The sequence below is a fragment of the Selaginella moellendorffii genome, unplaced genomic scaffold (assembly GCF_000143415.4).
Source record: "Selaginella moellendorffii unplaced genomic scaffold, v1.0 SELMOscaffold_1, whole genome shotgun sequence".
In the NCBI taxonomy this organism is placed as follows: Eukaryota; Viridiplantae; Streptophyta; class Lycopodiopsida; order Selaginellales; family Selaginellaceae; genus Selaginella; species Selaginella moellendorffii.
The window spans coordinates 1874327-1891391 of record NW_003314262.1 but is presented as its reverse complement, the minus strand read 5'-3'; the positions used below and the strand labels follow the sequence as shown (position 1 = coordinate 1891391).

At 48.9% G+C, this 17065-nt stretch overlaps 4 protein-coding genes across 4 annotated transcripts; all 4 read left to right on the top strand.

Moving 5' to 3' along the window:
• The first annotated feature begins 1942 nt into the window (after window positions 1–1942).
• LOC9630079 (pentatricopeptide repeat-containing protein At4g02750) lies at window positions 1943–4263 on the top strand. Its single transcript, XM_024682242.1, has 2 exons — window positions 1943–2014; window positions 2201–4263. The coding sequence occupies exon 2, from the start codon at window positions 2388–2390 to the stop codon at window positions 3942–3944; it is 1557 nt and encodes a 518-aa protein (XP_024538010.1). The 5' UTR covers window positions 1943–2014; window positions 2201–2387; the 3' UTR covers window positions 3945–4263.
• Window positions 3907–5424, top strand: LOC9630078. The gene is made up of 8 exons (XM_002961884.2): window positions 3907–4119; window positions 4212–4233; window positions 4311–4367; window positions 4453–4534; window positions 4608–4703; window positions 4770–4894; window positions 4984–5002; window positions 5084–5424. The coding sequence occupies exons 1-8, from the start codon at window positions 4020–4022 to the stop codon at window positions 5303–5305; spliced, it is 723 nt and encodes a 240-aa protein (XP_002961930.1). The 5' UTR covers window positions 3907–4019; the 3' UTR covers window positions 5306–5424.
• Window positions 5425–6261: 837 nt separating this feature from the next.
• On the top strand, window positions 6262–9878 carry LOC9656956. The gene is made up of 5 exons (XM_024682236.1): window positions 6262–6578; window positions 6656–6892; window positions 6954–7077; window positions 7139–9500; window positions 9558–9878. The coding sequence occupies exons 4-5, from the start codon at window positions 7149–7151 to the stop codon at window positions 9828–9830; spliced, it is 2625 nt and encodes an 874-aa protein (XP_024538004.1). The 5' UTR covers window positions 6262–6578; window positions 6656–6892; window positions 6954–7077; window positions 7139–7148; the 3' UTR covers window positions 9831–9878.
• A 2846-nt stretch (window positions 9879–12724) lies between these two features.
• Window positions 12725–13869, top strand: LOC112348895. Its single transcript, XM_024682249.1, has 3 exons — window positions 12725–12860; window positions 12913–13394; window positions 13462–13869. Exons 1-3 carry the CDS (start codon window positions 12755–12757, stop codon window positions 13759–13761), a joined length of 888 nt encoding a protein of 295 aa, XP_024538017.1. The 5' UTR covers window positions 12725–12754; the 3' UTR covers window positions 13762–13869.
• Window positions 13870–17065: the final 3196 nt, after the last annotated feature.

The window sequence follows — 17065 nt, the reverse complement described above, 5'->3', positions numbered from 1 at the left end:
AAAGGGCCAATAAAAGAATGGGTTTAAAATTTTAGGAATAATAGAAGGTTTTCCTCAAGTGTTTGACTTAGCAAATTAGTTAATATAATTATGATAAACAATTATAGTTAGGATCACAGGAAGGATAGAGACTCCTAGATAATAAACAAGTTGAAAGATTATCTTTATATGGTTAAGCATGGTATTTATGAATTTAAGATTAAAGTTGATGATTGTGGAAAGTCAAATAACGATGAGGATAAAGTTTCTTGAAATGGTCGTTAGGGCTACCTCTAAGAAATGCTAAAATAACCCAAAGAGTTAGATGTGTAATTAAAGGATGTGTTGACATTCTTATAATGTGGCAAAATTGTTCTAAGGGGCAAATGAGTATTGGTGGGTAACTTTCTAGGAAGTTCAAATTTAAGAGCAAACACTCAAACAATTATAAACATTCAGTATTAAATAATTATAAGCAATTAAATGGAACAACTTGGGAAAAATTAAGGGATGACCTCCTAAGAAATCCAAATGAAATTTATATATGACTTTGGGTTCTGTTTTGGTTATCAACAACTATATTAATGGTTTTATGGGAGTTCTAAATTTTGATTGGTAGTGAAATCTTCAGCTTATATATAACTTTGGATCAACTACATTAATGGTCTATTGGAGTTTCTAATTTCAATTGGTAGTCAACAATAGCTCAGCAAAAAATACACACACATATAGACAGACAGACAGATATACATGTCATACATACATACAAACACATATATACAAACATATAAAGTAAATACTTTAATTATAATAGTTTAACATATTAAAAATTGAGCCTGATCCATCCATTTCTATAGATACCAAGGCAACTGCAATTTTTATTAATTTCTTCCAATTAATAAACCTATTTTTGTACTCAAAATAAAGGCTTAGATCTTTTAGAATAAAATATCTTAAAAAATAACCATTGGAGTGAAATTTAACATTAAATATATATCATTAAGATCTAGATCATTAATGAGATTAAAAATATATAAAATCCGAAAACCAAATAGGCAGGCTTGTAGGCTTGTTATGAATTGTGGTCAGTGCCAAACTCTAGCAATATTACTATCAATGTGAATTTTGTAGAGTGCCAAACTCTAGCAATAGAGTTTCGCACTCTACAAAATTCACGTTGATAGTAATTCCATTGTGTTTTCAAAACACCAACTTGTATATGCTAAGGAGAAGACATGGCATGAATGGGACAAGGCTACTCTTTTGAGCACAGGCAGCCAATTACAGTGGTGGCTACATGAGATGGAAGGACATGGTGGGATTAAGGGAGTATCGTAGGTTAGGTCCCATGTTCCTCATTTAGGCACACGTGGATAGTAAACACTAACTAAAATCCAAAAAGCATATGGTGTGCCCACTGTTCCCATTCTCAACTTTGTTATAGTTTAATAAGAAAGATATGATAAATAAATAAGAGGTAAATATTCATAAACCAAGTACCTACACTATACCAATTCATCGTCATCCATGCAATTTGTGTATGACGCGTGTTTAGAATTGGATGGAATTGTAGTTATGGACTGGTCCTGGAGCAGCATAGCCTCAAAGGGGGTAGAGTCAACTAATGGAGCTCATTCCAAACTTAGCTTTCCAACTTCTTTAGAAATCTTTTACTCTGGCCATGTGCAGTGTTCCACAAATTCTCATCTCATTGCAACTTCTAACGAACTGAGAGTTAGTCTGCCTTTAACTAATTTGTTATAAATACATTTAGGCTCAAGGTTAGGGCAACGCTTTAGTTATGGTGTTTGCTAGCGCGTGGTTGAGGCAGCTCGCTCTCTCGGGAAAGAGAGGGAGATCCGTCATCAATGTTCGTGTCCCAAATCCGCACCAGGCAAGAAACTTTCTTTGAGTGGTTTCCTTAAACAACTCTTGCCAGGCAGAGATCGAATTTGACGATGGGCAGAAATTTCAAATGTCTGCCGAGTACTTGCGAGTCTACAGTCCAGCTGCTGATAGCAAGAGAAGATCCAAGGTTCGCTTTTTTCTCTCTTATATAGTTCCTCTTTCTCTTGAAAAATCATCGTTTTCCCTTGAAACTCTAGATAGTTTCTGGAAGGAGGCATGTTGGCATCATGTCAATTGACCCCATTGGAAACTATGCTATCAGGTATCTCAGTTAATTCTTTGTTGGGCGATCTAAAGAATTCTTACATGGTAGGATCACATTTGATGATCTCCATAACACTGGAATCTACACATGGGACTACCTTGATCACCTCACCCACAGTAAAATCTCGCTCATGAAGCAGTACCTCAAGTCCTTGAAAGAACTAGGATTAAGTCGTGATCCTCGCAAGACATAATTTCGTATAAAAAAGTTTTTGTTTCAAATGATAAAAATGTGAATGACAGAAAAACATATCAAAAACAGAGCATCAGATCCAACGAAACAGGCATATGCGTTTCTTCTGGGGCAGTGCAATGGCCCTCGATGCCTCTCTCTTGGCCGGCAGCTGCACTCACAGATCGCAAAGGACGGCCAGGATGTGTTCCTCTGCAATCTCCTCATCCAGATGTACGGCCGATGTGGCAGCGTTGACGAAGCACACCTTCTGTTCCAGAAGATGCCACACCGCAATGTTTTCACCTGGAATATCCTCATTGCGGCATTTGCCGGCAGTGGGAATCTCGACGATGCCAGGAATCTTTTCGAGGGGATGCCGGAGAGAGATTCCGTGTCGTGGAATACGATGATCTCGGCATATGCCCTCCTCGGGCATCTTGAAAGCGCAAAGAAATTCTTTGATAGAATGCCCGAGCCGAACGTAGTCTCCTGGAACTCTTTGGTCACGGCGTACTTCCAGAATGGGGAAATAGAGGAATCTAAGAGAATATTTGATTCAATGCTGGAGAGGAACATGGTATCTTGGAATTGCATGCTCACGGCGTATGTCCAGGAAGGTGACCATTCCGGGGCGGAATGCCTGTTTGATCGGATGCCCGAGTATAACATCACGTCGTGGAATCTGATGCTATCGGCCTACTCTTCTGGCGGAATGGTCGACTGGGCAAGAAGCCTCTTTGACAGGATTCCGGAATGGAATCTAGTCTCGTGGAATATCATGGTAGGAGCATATGCCTTGAATGGGCATCTGCTAGAAGCGAGAAAAATCTTCGATAGGATGAAAGAGAGGAGCGTCGCGACCTGGAATTTGATGATCAAGGCATACGTCGCGAGCGATCAGGGCTATGAAGCGCTGCGGCTCTATTGCGCGATGGATCTCGTGGCGGACGAGATCACATTCACGAGCTTGCTGGATGCGTGCGCGAGTGTCACGGATCGTCCCCAGGGCAAGGTTCTCCACGGGGAGGTCGCGAGGCGAGGGCTTCTCTCTGATTCGATCGTCGCGAATGCCGTGATCGAAATGTACTGCTGCTGCGGGGACCTTGATGTCGCGGCGGCGATCTTTGCGGCGATGCCGGAGCGCACGATCGTGTCCTGGACGGAGCTCGTCGCGGCGCTGGCCAAGATCGGCCACAGCGATGGCGCCAAGGGTTTCTTCCGGGCGATGGCACTCGAGGGTTTCATCCCAGGGGAGAAGACGTTCGTGAGCATCCTCAGCGCTTGCAGCCACGGCGGATTGCTCGAGGACGGAATCCTCTTCTTCCTGGCGATGATCGACGACTACGCCATGGCGCCGCGCGAGAATCACTACGCGTGCGTGGTGGATCTCCTCGCGCGCGCCGGGCAGCTCTCCAGGGCGGAGGATCTCGTCCGCGGCATGCCGATGATCCATCGCGAGGGGATTCAGTGGAAGACGCTGCTGGGGGCGTGTCGGATCCACGGCGAATCGGTGCTGGCGGCGCGCGCGGCCAAGAAGGTCTTGGATCTCGACGCTAGAACAGGCTCCTCGTACGTCTTGCTCTATGGCGCTCTTCCAGGTTCGAATATTCCCCGCTAGGGTTCCACCATTGGTGTTAGGTTTTGTGGGCGATTGACTCGATCGACGAAGCGCGCGCCCCCGTGATCTTCCAAGATGTGGAGGCAATCGCTCATCGATAAGATGGAGGTGCGGAACACCTACCGCAACCTCTGGCACACCGATCTCACGCATTCCACTCTCAACGATTGTCCATGTAAGTTTTTCGATCGATTCTTTCTCGCTTCGCTCTTTTCTACTCGCAAATGCTGGTTCTTCGCTGATATTTGGCCGTTATTTCGCTTCCAGTTTGCTGCTTTGCCGCCTTCTGGTGAGATTTATAAAGATCTCTCTTCCTCGATTCTTGGATCGATCCCTTTTTTTTTGTTTCTTTGATCTTCTCTACAGTGCACCGTGTGCTTCTTATCTCTTGAGAAAGCGGGCCCTTCACAACGACATGTCCAGGCACGATCGTTCTTTTTCCTCGTGGTTTCTCTTTTCTATGAAATTTTTTTTCTAAACTATTTTTTCTCCCTTTTGATCACTGTAGATACGTATGCTGCGCTGGATATATGCCTTGCAGTGGCAGCTGCGGCGAGCAAAGCTGTCCGGAACTTTGTCTCTGCGCTGAGGTAGTCAAGAATTTCACCCAGACTTATGATCCTTGTTGTTTCTAAAAACCAAAAACGCAAAAACTTGTATCAGGTGATGCTGTTCTTCCCAAACTCCGTCCAGTCCACACGCTACTTGCTACAGGACGAGTATAACCTCCAGAACACGAAATGTGACAACTTCATCATCGTATGGAGTCTTGACATCATATGTTTCGTTCTTCATGGAACTTACGATTGCCTTTCTGGATCGCAGGGGTTTATGTTTTGCTTGCAGCAGCTTTCGTGCATCTTCTCGCTGGTTGCGGCCATCGCTGGCAGCGAGGATCTCTACGAGGCTGCCAATATCCTCTACTGCATCTCGGACGGCGTCTACTGCACGTAAGTTCTTCCGAGCACTCCTTTTGGTCTTTTCTTCCAATCTCATCACGGGTTCTTTTTCTTTTTCTTCTTTTCTTTTGTTCTTGCAGGGTGTGCGCGTGTATGCAGGTAAGACGCACAAAACTTCCAACCGAGCCCGTGACAATGGTTGACAAGTTCTTTTGTATATTTTGTTTTGTTCTTCCACAGACACAGCACAAAGTCGAGATGGACAAGTGGGACGGAAAATTCGGCCCCGTCGAGCGCCCAATGCAAGCTCCAGGATTCCAGATGATGTCCCGGATCGATCAGCCAGTTCCTCCATCCGCTGGCTACTTCCCTCCAGCGCCGACGCAAGCTTACGGCCAGCCATACCCGGCGGGCTATCCTCCCACTGGGTATCCTCCTCCAGGCTATCCTCCGCGCGCGTAGCTCTCAATCAAACACTCACAGAGACTGGATTTTCGTGGACACTTTGTTCGTTCATGGAGAGTTTTTCGAGCTATTTGCTCTATGGAAGATGGCTTTTTCCTATTGTCCAGTTTGAATTACCTATTGTCCGTCCAAAACCTCGCGTGCTTTTTGGAGAAATCCACTCACACACGCCGCCACCTTTGTTCGTTCATGCGGAGTTTAAAACTTTCCTTGAAATTTTGGGAGCATGGCAGAGGATATTCGCGCTTTGGTTTTGTCGCTGTACGGCCGCCACGGCGCGCGCGCCATGCAAAAGTTTGAAATTCAAAACCAAAAGGCGTGCTTTAAGGAATGGGAGGGAAGACGTCGTTTTGGGAGGGATGATTATTCTATTGATATATTCTCTTCTTTTCTCTCGGATACTGAAAGTATGGACTCTTGTGGATTGTGATGTGAGGTTGCGTTAGTGCGCTGATAGTGGCCAGTTAAATTTGGCGCAAACTAACAAAATAGATGTTTGCATTGACTTGTGTTTGTTAGGAGGAATAGTGGAAGATTCATTCCACAATGTTTCTCCGATCATAGCAACATGGTATGATAGAATTTGTATTAATTGTTCTTTGACCCATTGTCACCAAATTCGAATTTCCTTACCACCGTGTGAGCGAATCTCGCCGGACACTTGGCGCCACACGATGCACTTCGTTTTCACCACCTTTACTATTCCCATGCACGCGGCATCACTGTCAGGTTTTACCCTTGGTTAAAATTTAGCAAGCCTACTTACTGGCCGCTAGGTAGGCTTTCGCTCGGTAGAAAATCTGGTCACGCTAGTTCGTTTAGCAGCGACCCATAGTAAATTCTCTAGAAAATATAAGTCGCTGTTTGAAATTTGCCGTACTTTAGCGTACGACTTTTCTGGCAATCTATGCCATATGGCTCAAGAAGGCCTCAAGAAAGGTTTTATTTCTCTTTGTCCTCGTATGGGAGCGCATTTACAGCGGCTATGGTGGAAGAGACGCAATCCGCCATGGGAAATGTGGCAGCGCTACTAGCACCGTCTTGTTCTTGATGCCAAATTTCCTCGACAGCATCGGTCGATTGGAGCGCTCTTCTCTCTTGCTCCTCTGATTCTTCGCTGGATGATCTTTTGTTGTCTCATGAGACATTTAATGCATCCGTCGCGCAGCTCTGGAGGAGATCGTTGCAAAATCACGGCCACTCTTTTTCATCAGGTTTGCCAGGGAGCCGGCAGAGAGCTCCGTAATATCTATCCCAGTCGCGAATCAATGTGAGTTGCCAGGCCCAGAAATTTCTTTGAGCTTTTGTTATGATCGATCGCCTTGCACTTCATCTGCGTCTCTGCAGCTTGGATTTAGTCTTCCAACGAAGTGGCAAGAGCTCGCTCCCTTTCTATTCCACTTGATCGAGCAGCGACGAAAGTAGAATCCAGCAGAGGTGTTTGGGGCGAATGTTTTGGAATGCTCTTGCGATCGCCAGGTTTGGTCTAGTAGAAGCTGGAGAGGACAGAGTCCTTGCATGCATCAGGGAAGAAAACGTGATCTTCACGGGAGTCAAGAGTGAGAGCTCTGGGCTTCTGAGACGGTGAGTGGTTTTTAAAATCTTTTGGTAGCTCCTAACAATTCCCTTTTCTGTTTCATAACAGTGTCAGGACAATCGCGTATCAAAGTTTCTAAGTGGATCACAGGAAGGAACACGTTATAGTTGACCACTGTTTCCATTCCATAAAAACGCGACAGCGGAGAGATCAAATCGTTTTTTTCTTGCCAGTAAGTGATCGAGTTCTTACAATATAGGATACTATCTCTCTCTGCCATGGTGACTTATCAGGTCTGTACAAATGTCGGCTATGGTGTCCACACAGTCGGAGCTCGTTCGGGAAGAGATAGCGAAGAATCTCGAGAGTTATGTGGGTGAGGGCCCGTCAAACACGTATGACAAAGAAATTTCACCCAAGAGTACGCTTCCAGTCGCTGCATTCCACTCGCCATCGAACAGCGAGACGTCGTCACTGTTTTCAACGGTTGATTGCTCTTCGTTTTCATCCAGAAGTGACGCAAGCTCTTTCGTCAAGGAGGAGGTTTCACCAATTGTTAGCTTGTCCGTCACCTCCAGCATTGAGTTCTTGCCAGGATCGAAACTTGCCGGAACGAGTTCCAGGGACAACAGCTCTTATTTCGAATTTTCTTTCGTGGAGGGAAATTTGGTGGGGGACGAAGGTGATGATAGTGTCAGGATCGCAGGCAACAGGCAACTGGCAACGAACAAACAAACTCCTGCAGCAGACTCGCCCAAGGCAGCCGTTTCTCTGCAAGATGACGCCTACGAAACGTTTCCAGTTTGGACAGATCGCACGCGTTACTGCTCCAAGAACATTCACAGCTGCATTAATCCTTGCTTCGATCAAGCAGGCGATGGCGGCGGCGAGTTGCGGATACGCTCGTCACGAAGGAAGAAACTTGCCAAGAGCTTGGGGTCTGTTCTTACCAAGCATCTGCCGTTGAGCCCCGGACCGACTTTTCGGAGAAGTTCGTATGACAAGTTCAAGTCGCGGCTTTCTATCGGCCATCCTTCTCCTCTGTCAGAACGAAACTCCGTGGCTACGCCTTCAAGAGCCTTTGAGACGCAAGAAGAGAAGTCCGGGTACCATAGTTCTCCAGGGGGTGTGAGACGAAACCCTGCAAGCAGTCAACCGAGAAACAATCGCTTGTCTTTTGCGAAGACAGGTGGGGAACAATTCAAGATGAAAACAGGCGCTGGTGCTGAGTTATCTGCTTCGACAAGTGGCAAAACAAGCCTGTATGGGACATCTCCCAGACGAGTTCGAGGTATGGAAGCAAAAGCTTTGGGGTGTCTCGGGATGGCAAAGACAGTGGTGCCGGAGGATGGGACGTTTTTGGAGGAATATAAGGGTCCACTCTACTTCGCTTCCGAGGACAGCGTTCACGGGGGTAAAACTCGCTGCCTGCCTTCTCCTCGTCTGTCATTCGGCAAAACAACGTCAAGAGAAGAGAATGCGCAGCTGGCCAGCGTGAGCATGTCTATGGTAGTTCCATCGCGGACTGTCCATGGTCATGTTCACTGTGTGGTCCGGAACGACACCCCGAGTTTCACATTCTCCGTCGACGGTCTTGAAGAAATCCTTGTTGCGAAAGCGGTGAAATCCTGTCCTCTTGACGGCCTAGAGACCGGGGAGCTGGTATACACGTTCTACTCCTGGAAGCCGAAGGGAAGATCGAGAAGACACTGGAAGAACTGGGTGAGAAGAGACAGGACCGATCCAGAGCTTGTTGGAAGCATGACCTTCAGCAGCAAAGTTGTGCCAGCAGAAAGCAAGGATGAAGACGACACCATGGAGCTGGAATTCGTTCTTTCGGATGGAAATGGAGCATGTAGCCCAAGGCTGAGCTTCTCGACTTGGGAGACTGGAACATCGCCACAGTCGAGCTGCAAGTCACCGTATAGCTTTCCGTCACCTTTTTCTGCGGCTAGCCCTTCTCCGGTGCGGCTAGCAAACGCGACCTCCTCGCGCTACGTCGCGATGAGCATGGTCCCTACGAGCTTGGTTTCGCCTCGGTTTTCGAAGCGAGATCGTCTCCGGCGCTCAAAGAAGTCTCTAAGCTCCAGTCCGCTGAGGCCAAAGTCGGACGACGATCGAAGCTCGTGGAGTGACAGCGAAGTGGAGGCCGCGGAGGTGAAGATCCAGTCATCGCCAGAGTTTGCCGCCATCGTGATCCGATCGTCCGCCGGTGTGAGCAGCGCACAGTCCGTCTGGGAGGCTCTAAACAAGAAATGGAGCTCGAAGGCACTCAGGAACTCGTCCAGGAAGGGCTCTAATGGCCGGAGATTCAGCCTTCCGGGACGATTGCCACTGCAGGTGGCGACCGAGACGAAAGAAAACCAGGGCGACAACAAGGCCAGGACGCACAGCTTTAAGCTCAGAGAACTGATGGGAGTGAAGGCCGACTTTGGGAGAGAAGAAGCTCCGGCCTCCACCGTGACGGTAGTTCTCCCGGCTGGAAACCACGGGCTACCAGTACGAGGAAGTGGCGGTCCTCAACCTTTGATGGATCGGTGGCGCTCTGGAGGGCGATGCGACTGTGGAAGCTGGGATCTCGGCTGCGGTCTAACGATCCTGGAAGGCCAGCAGGAGCTCCAAAGATCGAAAGAGCTCATCAACATCTCTTTGCAGGTAAGAGAAGTTATCTTCTATTCCTTGGCTGATCGGAGTTTTAAGTTTTTTTTCCAGGGGAAGAACAAAAGCCAATCTCCCTCGCTGCGCTTGGGAGCGATCAGCGATGGATTGTTCCCGATCTCCTTCCAGGCTCCGGTGAGCTACTTGCAAGCGTTTGCGTCGGCCATCGCGGTTGTCTACACGAGAGGCCCCGGGGTGTTGGATCAGTCGGAGGATTCGAGCGTGAGAAAGGAGGACAAGCCGCCTAGGATCCCGCTCATGCCGCTCCACCAGAGGCGTGTAGCGTATTTCTCGCCTCCTCCGGCGTGCTTGCTCGATCGATTGTAGAGAAACTCGATCGATAACTCTCAATGGAAGAAGCTTTTGTTGTAATTATTTCGTGACCTTTAATTTTGCTCTTTAACCTAACCTAAGCCATCAAAAGATAAAGGCATTTAATATACCCCGGGGGTTAGGGTTTTAGTTTGAAATGGGGGAGGAGGGAATGGAGGAGAGCGCGCCCGCTGCGGATGATCCGAATGATCCGGAAATCGGCAATACAATGCTCGGGATCGGCAATGCAGCGCTCGGCGATCGCTTCTTGTACAGGCCTCGTCGAGATTCTGAGGTGAAATCTCCCGAAATCTTGCCCCTTCTCCATATTTCTCCGTTTCTTCGCGTGTCTCCATCTTTCTCTGGATAGGAGGCTCCATTGGATCCGAAATCAAATGGCATCGCGGAAATCTTGAAGATCGTGTCCTGGGATCCATGGCCCTTCTACAGGGAACGCTCCGAGGTACAGCTTTTCTCGTGTTCTTCTTAGCAATCCACTTTCTTGCTGGAAAGAATCGCACTTTGGATGTGCCGAACCTTGCGACGCTGCTCTCATCGACAGCCTGAAAGTCGATCGCTTCTACTACAGACTCCATCAGGTAAGATGATGGTGTGTAGTATTCTGTGACTCATTTTATGCTGGAAAGGAACGCGCTGTTTCGGAAACTGGCTTTGCTCCGGAGTGGACAATCTACAAATTCTTACACCGTCATCTAGCATCCCAAGTAAGCTGAATCTTTTGGAAGAACAGAGAGCATTATGAGTAGGAGTCTGGATCTAGGAGCGATAGAGTAGTAGTTGCTATGTCCTCTTGACGGTCTTTTTTTATCGTGGTTTTGAAGGGCTCGAGGAACTTGCTGGCACCGCAAATGGGATGGAGTTTAACGGAGCGCTACCGAGAGCCGCCATGCAGTGAGTAGACACCCAAAAGCTTTTCTTCTCGACTGATTTATCTTTGTTCTTTCTCATATTTAGTCTTAGACACTTGGGAGTTGAGAAGTGATTTTCCCGGCCAGATCAATCAAAAATATCCGGACTTGCTGCAACAGCATGCAAACATCTACCTCGCCCGCACTTCCTTGAGTGGTATAAACACTTTTTCTCTCACAATTTGGAACTACAGTTCTAAAAGAAGTTGCTCGCCCTGCAGGTATTTTCAGCGATTATACACGGCCAGACCAATCTAGAATATCGGGAGATGCTACGACAGAATGCAAACGTCTTTTTGCCTCTCACTTCTTTGAATGGTATGTCTTTTTGATACTTATTCCCTGGTAACGTGACTTTGTACCGAGGTCTTTTCCTTGATTACAAATTGGGTGCAGCAAGAATTTCTTGTCATGGCTTGTTTCATGACTATCTCGTGTTTTCTTGCGAGCTTCCGTTCGAGTTTTCTTCAGCGCCTGAAACACAGCACGTGCTAATGAAGAATTTACCGGACATCGATACTGGCGTGATAAGCTTACTATCAACGGGCTCACTTGTAGTTGAGGTTCTTCTACAGCAGCTACAGTTTTTCGGAGTGTTACCTGGTGACAACACGAGTTTTGTAAGTGATCACACAGCTCCTTGTGCACTCTGTCTGGCACCAAAGAGTCTTCACATCTTACAAGGCAAAACTATCGTCGTCCTCACAGCAGGTAGGCTGCTATGTGAATAATTGTGATTTTCTAAAAGGCTGCAAAGTTTTTGCAGAAAACTCACCAAGAGTGGTGACAAAACTACTTTTGCCACTCCCAGATCGTGTCAATCGTATGCTGATAAGTCTTAGTCATGAAGAAACGCCAGAGAGGATGCTGATAGAAACTTGGAAACAGCAGCAATGGAGCACGATGTCTCAGTTGGAGAGTACATATCTACCATACCGTCCTGGCTCCCTGGTGAAACCATTGGATCTCTTGCACTTGATGTGCGCCCATATGGCTCGTCCAAGTAAGTACAGAGTTCTTGAAAACTAATGTGTTCACAATTTTGTTCTTTAGGGGTGCTAAAGCTCTCAACCCAGGCTGTTACCAATTTCATAAGACTCTATACTCAAGCAAACCGCTTTGCGGTTAGGAAGGAATATCTCACAAGACGAAAAGAGATCATGTTTAGCGGTTGGGGTGACGTTCCTAATATTTTGATTGTCGCGACCTTTGAACCAGCTTGTGCTCTTATAAACAGGTAACTCATCATTGACACAGCATTTTAATGAGGTTTTTTTCCTTTTAACAGAGCCATACGACATATGTCTGATGCCTATGGTCGCAAAGTTGAAACTCTAATGCTGGCAGAAGCACCAACCGAGTCTATTCCAAGACTCTTCTGCAATAACTTTTCGAGAATTATCGAACAGGCTGAATTGGTTCTGTCAGCTTTTAGAGCTCTGGAACAGCAGGTATGCACTCTTTTTGAAACGAATCGTGAATAATAGTTATATTTTGTTACAGCATACAGCGCCTCTTGAGCCGGCAGAACAGCGAGACAACGTACTACAAATGTACTGCTGTATGTGCAACAAGTTTGGTGCTCCAGGAGAATTGGTGACGGTGCTGCCTTGTAATCATCACGGACACACATCCTGTTTCATGTCTTGGATGCGTCAGGAGTCGATGCATGCATTAGATGCTGACTTCAATGGGGAGTCACCACCTCAGTGGCCGAAGCTCAGCTGTCCCTTGTGTCGATATCCTGTGCACGCCTCAGGTATCTGAACTTACTTTTCACTTCTCAAATGGCTTGTTTCACCCTCCAGCATCAAGTTAGGGGGACTTGAGGACATCAACATAAATACTGCAACATCGTAAATCAGGTGAAGAGTTCTGTGTTTGTTTTCCTTTCTTACGTTTGTTTCCTTTTGACAGAGTCTTGGGGCTGTACATAATTTTTTCGTCGTTATACCTTTTGGACGGTTGAGAGTTTATAAATCCGACGGCTGCGGGCCTAGGTTTTGGGGCATGGAGAGGCTGCTTGCGAGAATAAGGAGGCTTCCAAAGGACGTGAATCATGTCGTCGAGCAGTGGAGCTTGCTCTTACAAGACGAGGACTTTCACTGCTCATCCGGTAAGGCCCATCCTTTTCTTGGAATCAAATACTATGCTCGTTTGTCACGCAGGAACTGGGGGATTGGTCCTGGTGACTGGACTTCCCGAGGACTATGCGGGCTGCTTTGACGGCTTGACACCCGACCAGATCGAGATAGCGACCACAATGTCCACGGGCCTCAACGTTGGCTACGGGATCATCAAGTGCGACGACGACACACAGGCTCGCAAAACCATTACTCAGCTTGATGGGTCGACCGTGGAGGGCAAGCAGATCCGTGCCGGATGGCTGTGCCAGGCAAATCCCCCGGAGCCTGGAGAAAAGAAAGAAGAAGAACTTGAAGAAGATGGCGATGATGGCTTCTCGTTCAGCGTCAAGAGGGAACGCGGCCACTATCTGCTCGAGTATGCAGTGCGCTCCGACGGGAGGTTTCGTGCCGCGGCTCGCTACACCTCGAGGCCGTGCAAAGGTGACGAGAAGACAGTGTTTTACGAGACGTATGTCACTAGGGAGACTGTCCGTGAGTTCCAACGCATCATCCTCCAGGGCCAGGTACTTCGCTCGAGATCCTCTCCTTGTTTCATTCTTTCTATATTCTCTTTCTCAACTTGGTTTCCAGGAGGACATGGATTTCAGCGAGGACAACGAAGCGTGGCCGGCTCCAGGATACGTGGCGGGCCGAAACCAGCTCAAGTTCTCGATGGGTGGGAAGAGCACTTGCCTGGCCTGCGAGGGTGGACATGGCGGGACGGCATTCATGAGGCAGAGAGGGATGCACCGGCTGGCGTACTTCCATTACTTGCTCTACGATCTTGGGAACTTCGCCAAGTTGATTGTCGAGTTTCACGCTGGACGGCCGCTCATTGGTGAGCCCGCGGCGTGCCGCTGTGAGATCGATGGCTGGCTGGGTTTGCTCTAGATATTCACGTCAAAGATCCAAACTCTTTGTCAAAGGCTAGAGACTTGTTTGTTTGACTTGAAATGATGTATATTTTACGAAAATTTTAGGAAAGAGAATAGAGCAAAAGGAAGAACCAGATCGTCAAAGCATTTGGTGGAGCGCTTGAAGCTTCTCCATCTCGATCGATCTCGCGGCACTATCGCCCTTCCAATTCTCCACCACCATCTCGTAAACTCGCCGCTGCTGCCGAGGATTGTCAATCGCCTGGCGAACATCGACTTGGCCGCAGAGCTTGAGCCTCTTGGACGCCGGCGTCAAGCTCTCCACCACGTCGCCCAAGCTCGGCTCCCTCGACACATACTCCATCCTCACCTCCACAAGCTTCTTCATCGCCCTCTTCACGCCATCGCCAAGCTTCACGGCCTCGTTCACGAGCCCCTCCTCCCTCTCCAGCATCCTCCTCAAAAGATTCGCCCTCTTACTCACGCACTCCACCATCGCTTCCAGCAGCTCCTCGTCCTCCAGCCATAGCAAGAACTCGAAGAACTTCTTCTGCTTCTCCCAAGTCTTGTACACCTTCTCCTCCTGGCTTAAATACGATCGATCCTTCTGTATGCCGCTGGAGGTGGCACCGTGGTATTCAATCCAGGAACTCGTCTCCGCTAGATCGGCCGCGGTCACCACCTCGTCCTTGCAAAGCTTGACTACCACCGTTTTGGCCGCCTCGTTGTTCTTCAAGTCAACCAAGCCCGCGGCCTTTCGAATCGTCTTGATCGCAACACAATCGTTGTGCTCGCCCGACTTGGCCAGCAAGACCTCGGGCTTTAGCAGCAGCGCAACCACAATCCAGTGCTCTTCCAGACTGCCCCTTCCCGGATCCGTGAACTTCCGTGCAGCATAGTCGCAAGGAAAAGGCCTGGCAGCAAAACCCAGCGCTTCATCGAGGCGTCCCAGCGATTCTAGCTCCAGCATAAACTCCACCATGTCGCCCACGTACGCCTCACACAGCTCTTCCGAGCTCTTGCCTTTCTTCAAACCGGACCCGGCATAGCCATAACCACGGTTTGCCTTTTCCACTTTCGCTTTCGCTTCCTCTTCCTCCAGCTTTCTATCCTCCGCCACCTTCTTCCTTTCGTCCCATGTTCTCTCCACTTCGCCGGTGCGGCTCGGAAAAAAATGCATCACTTTGGCCAGCGTTCCGCCGCACAGCCTCTGGAGAGTTAGCTTGCCGAGGATCTGCGAGGCCTCCTCCTGGAGCCCAGCTTCGAGGCAAAACTCGATCAAGAGCATGATCCCATCTCTTTTCCATTTCATACCACCCTGGACCTCGATCCCGGTCAAGTTCGCCATGAGCTTGGCACACAGCAGCTTTGCAGCTACAATGGCTCCGTCCTGATACCCGACCCCATCCCGCAGCCGCGAAGGAAAACCTCCCAGCTTCATCGCAGCTTCACCGGCAACGCGCTCTATGACTCCGGTAACGATCTCCTTGCAAGCCTCCCAGCCGTAAGCTTGCACGGTAATGGCGAATTCCTTGGTGTCTATCAGCTCCACACCCCAGCTCCTCATGATCGACAGCGCCTCGTCGCTAAGCCCAGACTTGACGCAAACTTCGAGCAGCTTTCCCGGAGCTTGGAGGACCTTTTGTCTCTCCTCAGAGTTGTAAATTGAATAGCTCGCTTGGAGAAGCGAAGCAAGCGAATCAAACCGGTGTGTCAAAGACGTGACCATCTCTTGCAAGTGTCCCCTCGACGGTGATCCAGGAGCTGCAAAGTCACCGCCATAAGTTTCTCTCATCCAGTCCAGCACCCACGCTACGTCCTCCAACGACGAGCAGATCGTTCTCATGAAGCTGTCCTTGGGCCAAACCACGAGCACTGCTACGTGATAGAAGTACTGATCAGTTCCACCTTCGTTGCCAGCCATCATCCCGGTTCCTTGGAACTCGTCCTCGAGGAAATCAAACAAGTCAATCTCGCGAATCGCGTCAGCGTCTTCGTCGTCATAATCAGCATCGATAGCGGTCTTTGTCCGAGAGGCCCTGAGAATTTCTTGCTTGATGTCTATGTTCCACTTCTTAAACTTTGCTGGCTGGTCGTCCACCGTGATCCAATTGTGAATCACGTACTCGACCTCGGGCTCGTCCGCCACGGTCTTGTGCTTGGTGAGCATGCAGAGATGAAGCTCTAGAAACTCGCAAGCTCTCACGAGAGCGGCCACCACGCGGTCGTGACCCTTGAGCCCCGCGAAAGACAGGCTCGCCTTTGAGTACTTGTGAGCCAAAGGAACCGCCAGTAGCTTACGACCCTTCCTGTCACTATTGCTGACGTCTTGAACACGAACACCATCATCATCGCTATGGTCTTCGTCATCATCATCCTCTTCGTCATCATCGTCTCTCATGTCATCGTCTTCTATATCATCACCTTCTGCTTCGTTATCATTACCTTCTGCTTGATCTGCTTGATCATCACCAGTGTCAGCAGCCCATTGCTGGAAGAGAGCTCTCACTCGGGGAAGAGCCGAGACGAACGACGGGACGTTCTCCGCGGGTATAAACTCCACGTTGTTCCTCACCAGGCTAAAAACCAGGCACAACCTCAACCCGCTCGTCACCTCCTTGAGGAGGTGCTCACAGTCACAAAAGAAGATCGTCGAGAAGTAGTGGCTGGAGCTCCCGTCCGAGAAATCAAACTCGCAGCCCTGCCGTCCCTGGCGGACGGCGAGAGCCCCGCCGCTGTGTCCGGTGCTCGTCGGAAGTTGCAAGATCATGGTCGCAAACATGCCATCTTCCTTCTCCGTGTCCCTGTGGAACTTGAAGTGGCCACCAGCCTCGTAGAGCAGCAGCTTGTAGAGCTTGACGTCGAGCTCCAGAGCAGTGGAATCCAGCCCCATGGCGGCGAGTCCATGGGCGGCCAAGTCGCGAGGCACCGTCGAGAAGAAGTTTGGAACCTCGGGGCAAGAGACCCTGTCGGGATTGATCTGCCAAGCTCGCCTCACATCTGTGTCGACGAGAGTTCTCTCCCCAAGGCCGTATGGAGCTTGCTGGGACACGGACTTTATCTTGGCGAGACCTAGCGGCGAAAGTGGAAGACTGATCCTCTCGGCACCCTCCACATGCAGCGATGCTGGCATCCGAAACTTTGCTACGTCAATCTCACCTCCGGTGGCGAAGATCTCCCGGTCGCACCACAGCGCCTTGTTGAGCTGCGCCATTGCCATTCTGTTTCCTGTTGCAAATATGGGCAAAAATCTGGCATATTATGGGAAATACTTCCTCTTCAACGTGGCGATCTGCAATTCTTCCAACAAGCGTGCGCCG

What these genes read in the sequence shown, in the direction of transcription:
- LOC9656956 (XM_024682236.1), top strand. Translation starts at nt 7,149, where the DNA reads ATGTCGGCTATGGTGTCCACACAGTCGGAGCTCGTTCGGGAAGAGATA. An exon ending in TCATCAACATCTCTTTGCAG is followed by an intron (nt 9,501 to 9,557) that starts GTAAGAGAAGTT and finishes TTTTTTTTCCAG; the next exon opens with GGGAAGAACAAAAGCCAATC.
- LOC9630078 (XM_002961884.2), top strand. Translation starts at nt 4,020, where the DNA reads ATGTGGAGGCAATCGCTCATCGATAAGATGGAGGTGCGGAACACCTAC. An exon ending in TGCTGCTTTGCCGCCTTCTG is followed by an intron (nt 4,234 to 4,310) that starts GTGAGATTTATA and finishes TCTTCTCTACAG; the next exon opens with TGCACCGTGTGCTTCTTATC. An exon ending in AATGTGACAACTTCATCATC is followed by an intron (nt 4,704 to 4,769) that starts GTATGGAGTCTT and finishes TCTGGATCGCAG; the next exon opens with GGGTTTATGTTTTGCTTGCA.
- LOC9630079 (XM_024682242.1), top strand. Translation starts at nt 2,388, where the DNA reads ATGACAGAAAAACATATCAAAAACAGAGCATCAGATCCAACGAAACAG.
- LOC112348895 (XM_024682249.1), top strand. Translation starts at nt 12,755, where the DNA reads ATGGAGAGGCTGCTTGCGAGAATAAGGAGGCTTCCAAAGGACGTGAAT. An exon ending in GGACTTTCACTGCTCATCCG is followed by an intron (nt 12,861 to 12,912) that starts GTAAGGCCCATC and finishes TTTGTCACGCAG; the next exon opens with GAACTGGGGGATTGGTCCTG. An exon ending in GCATCATCCTCCAGGGCCAG is followed by an intron (nt 13,395 to 13,461) that starts GTACTTCGCTCG and finishes CTTGGTTTCCAG; the next exon opens with GAGGACATGGATTTCAGCGA.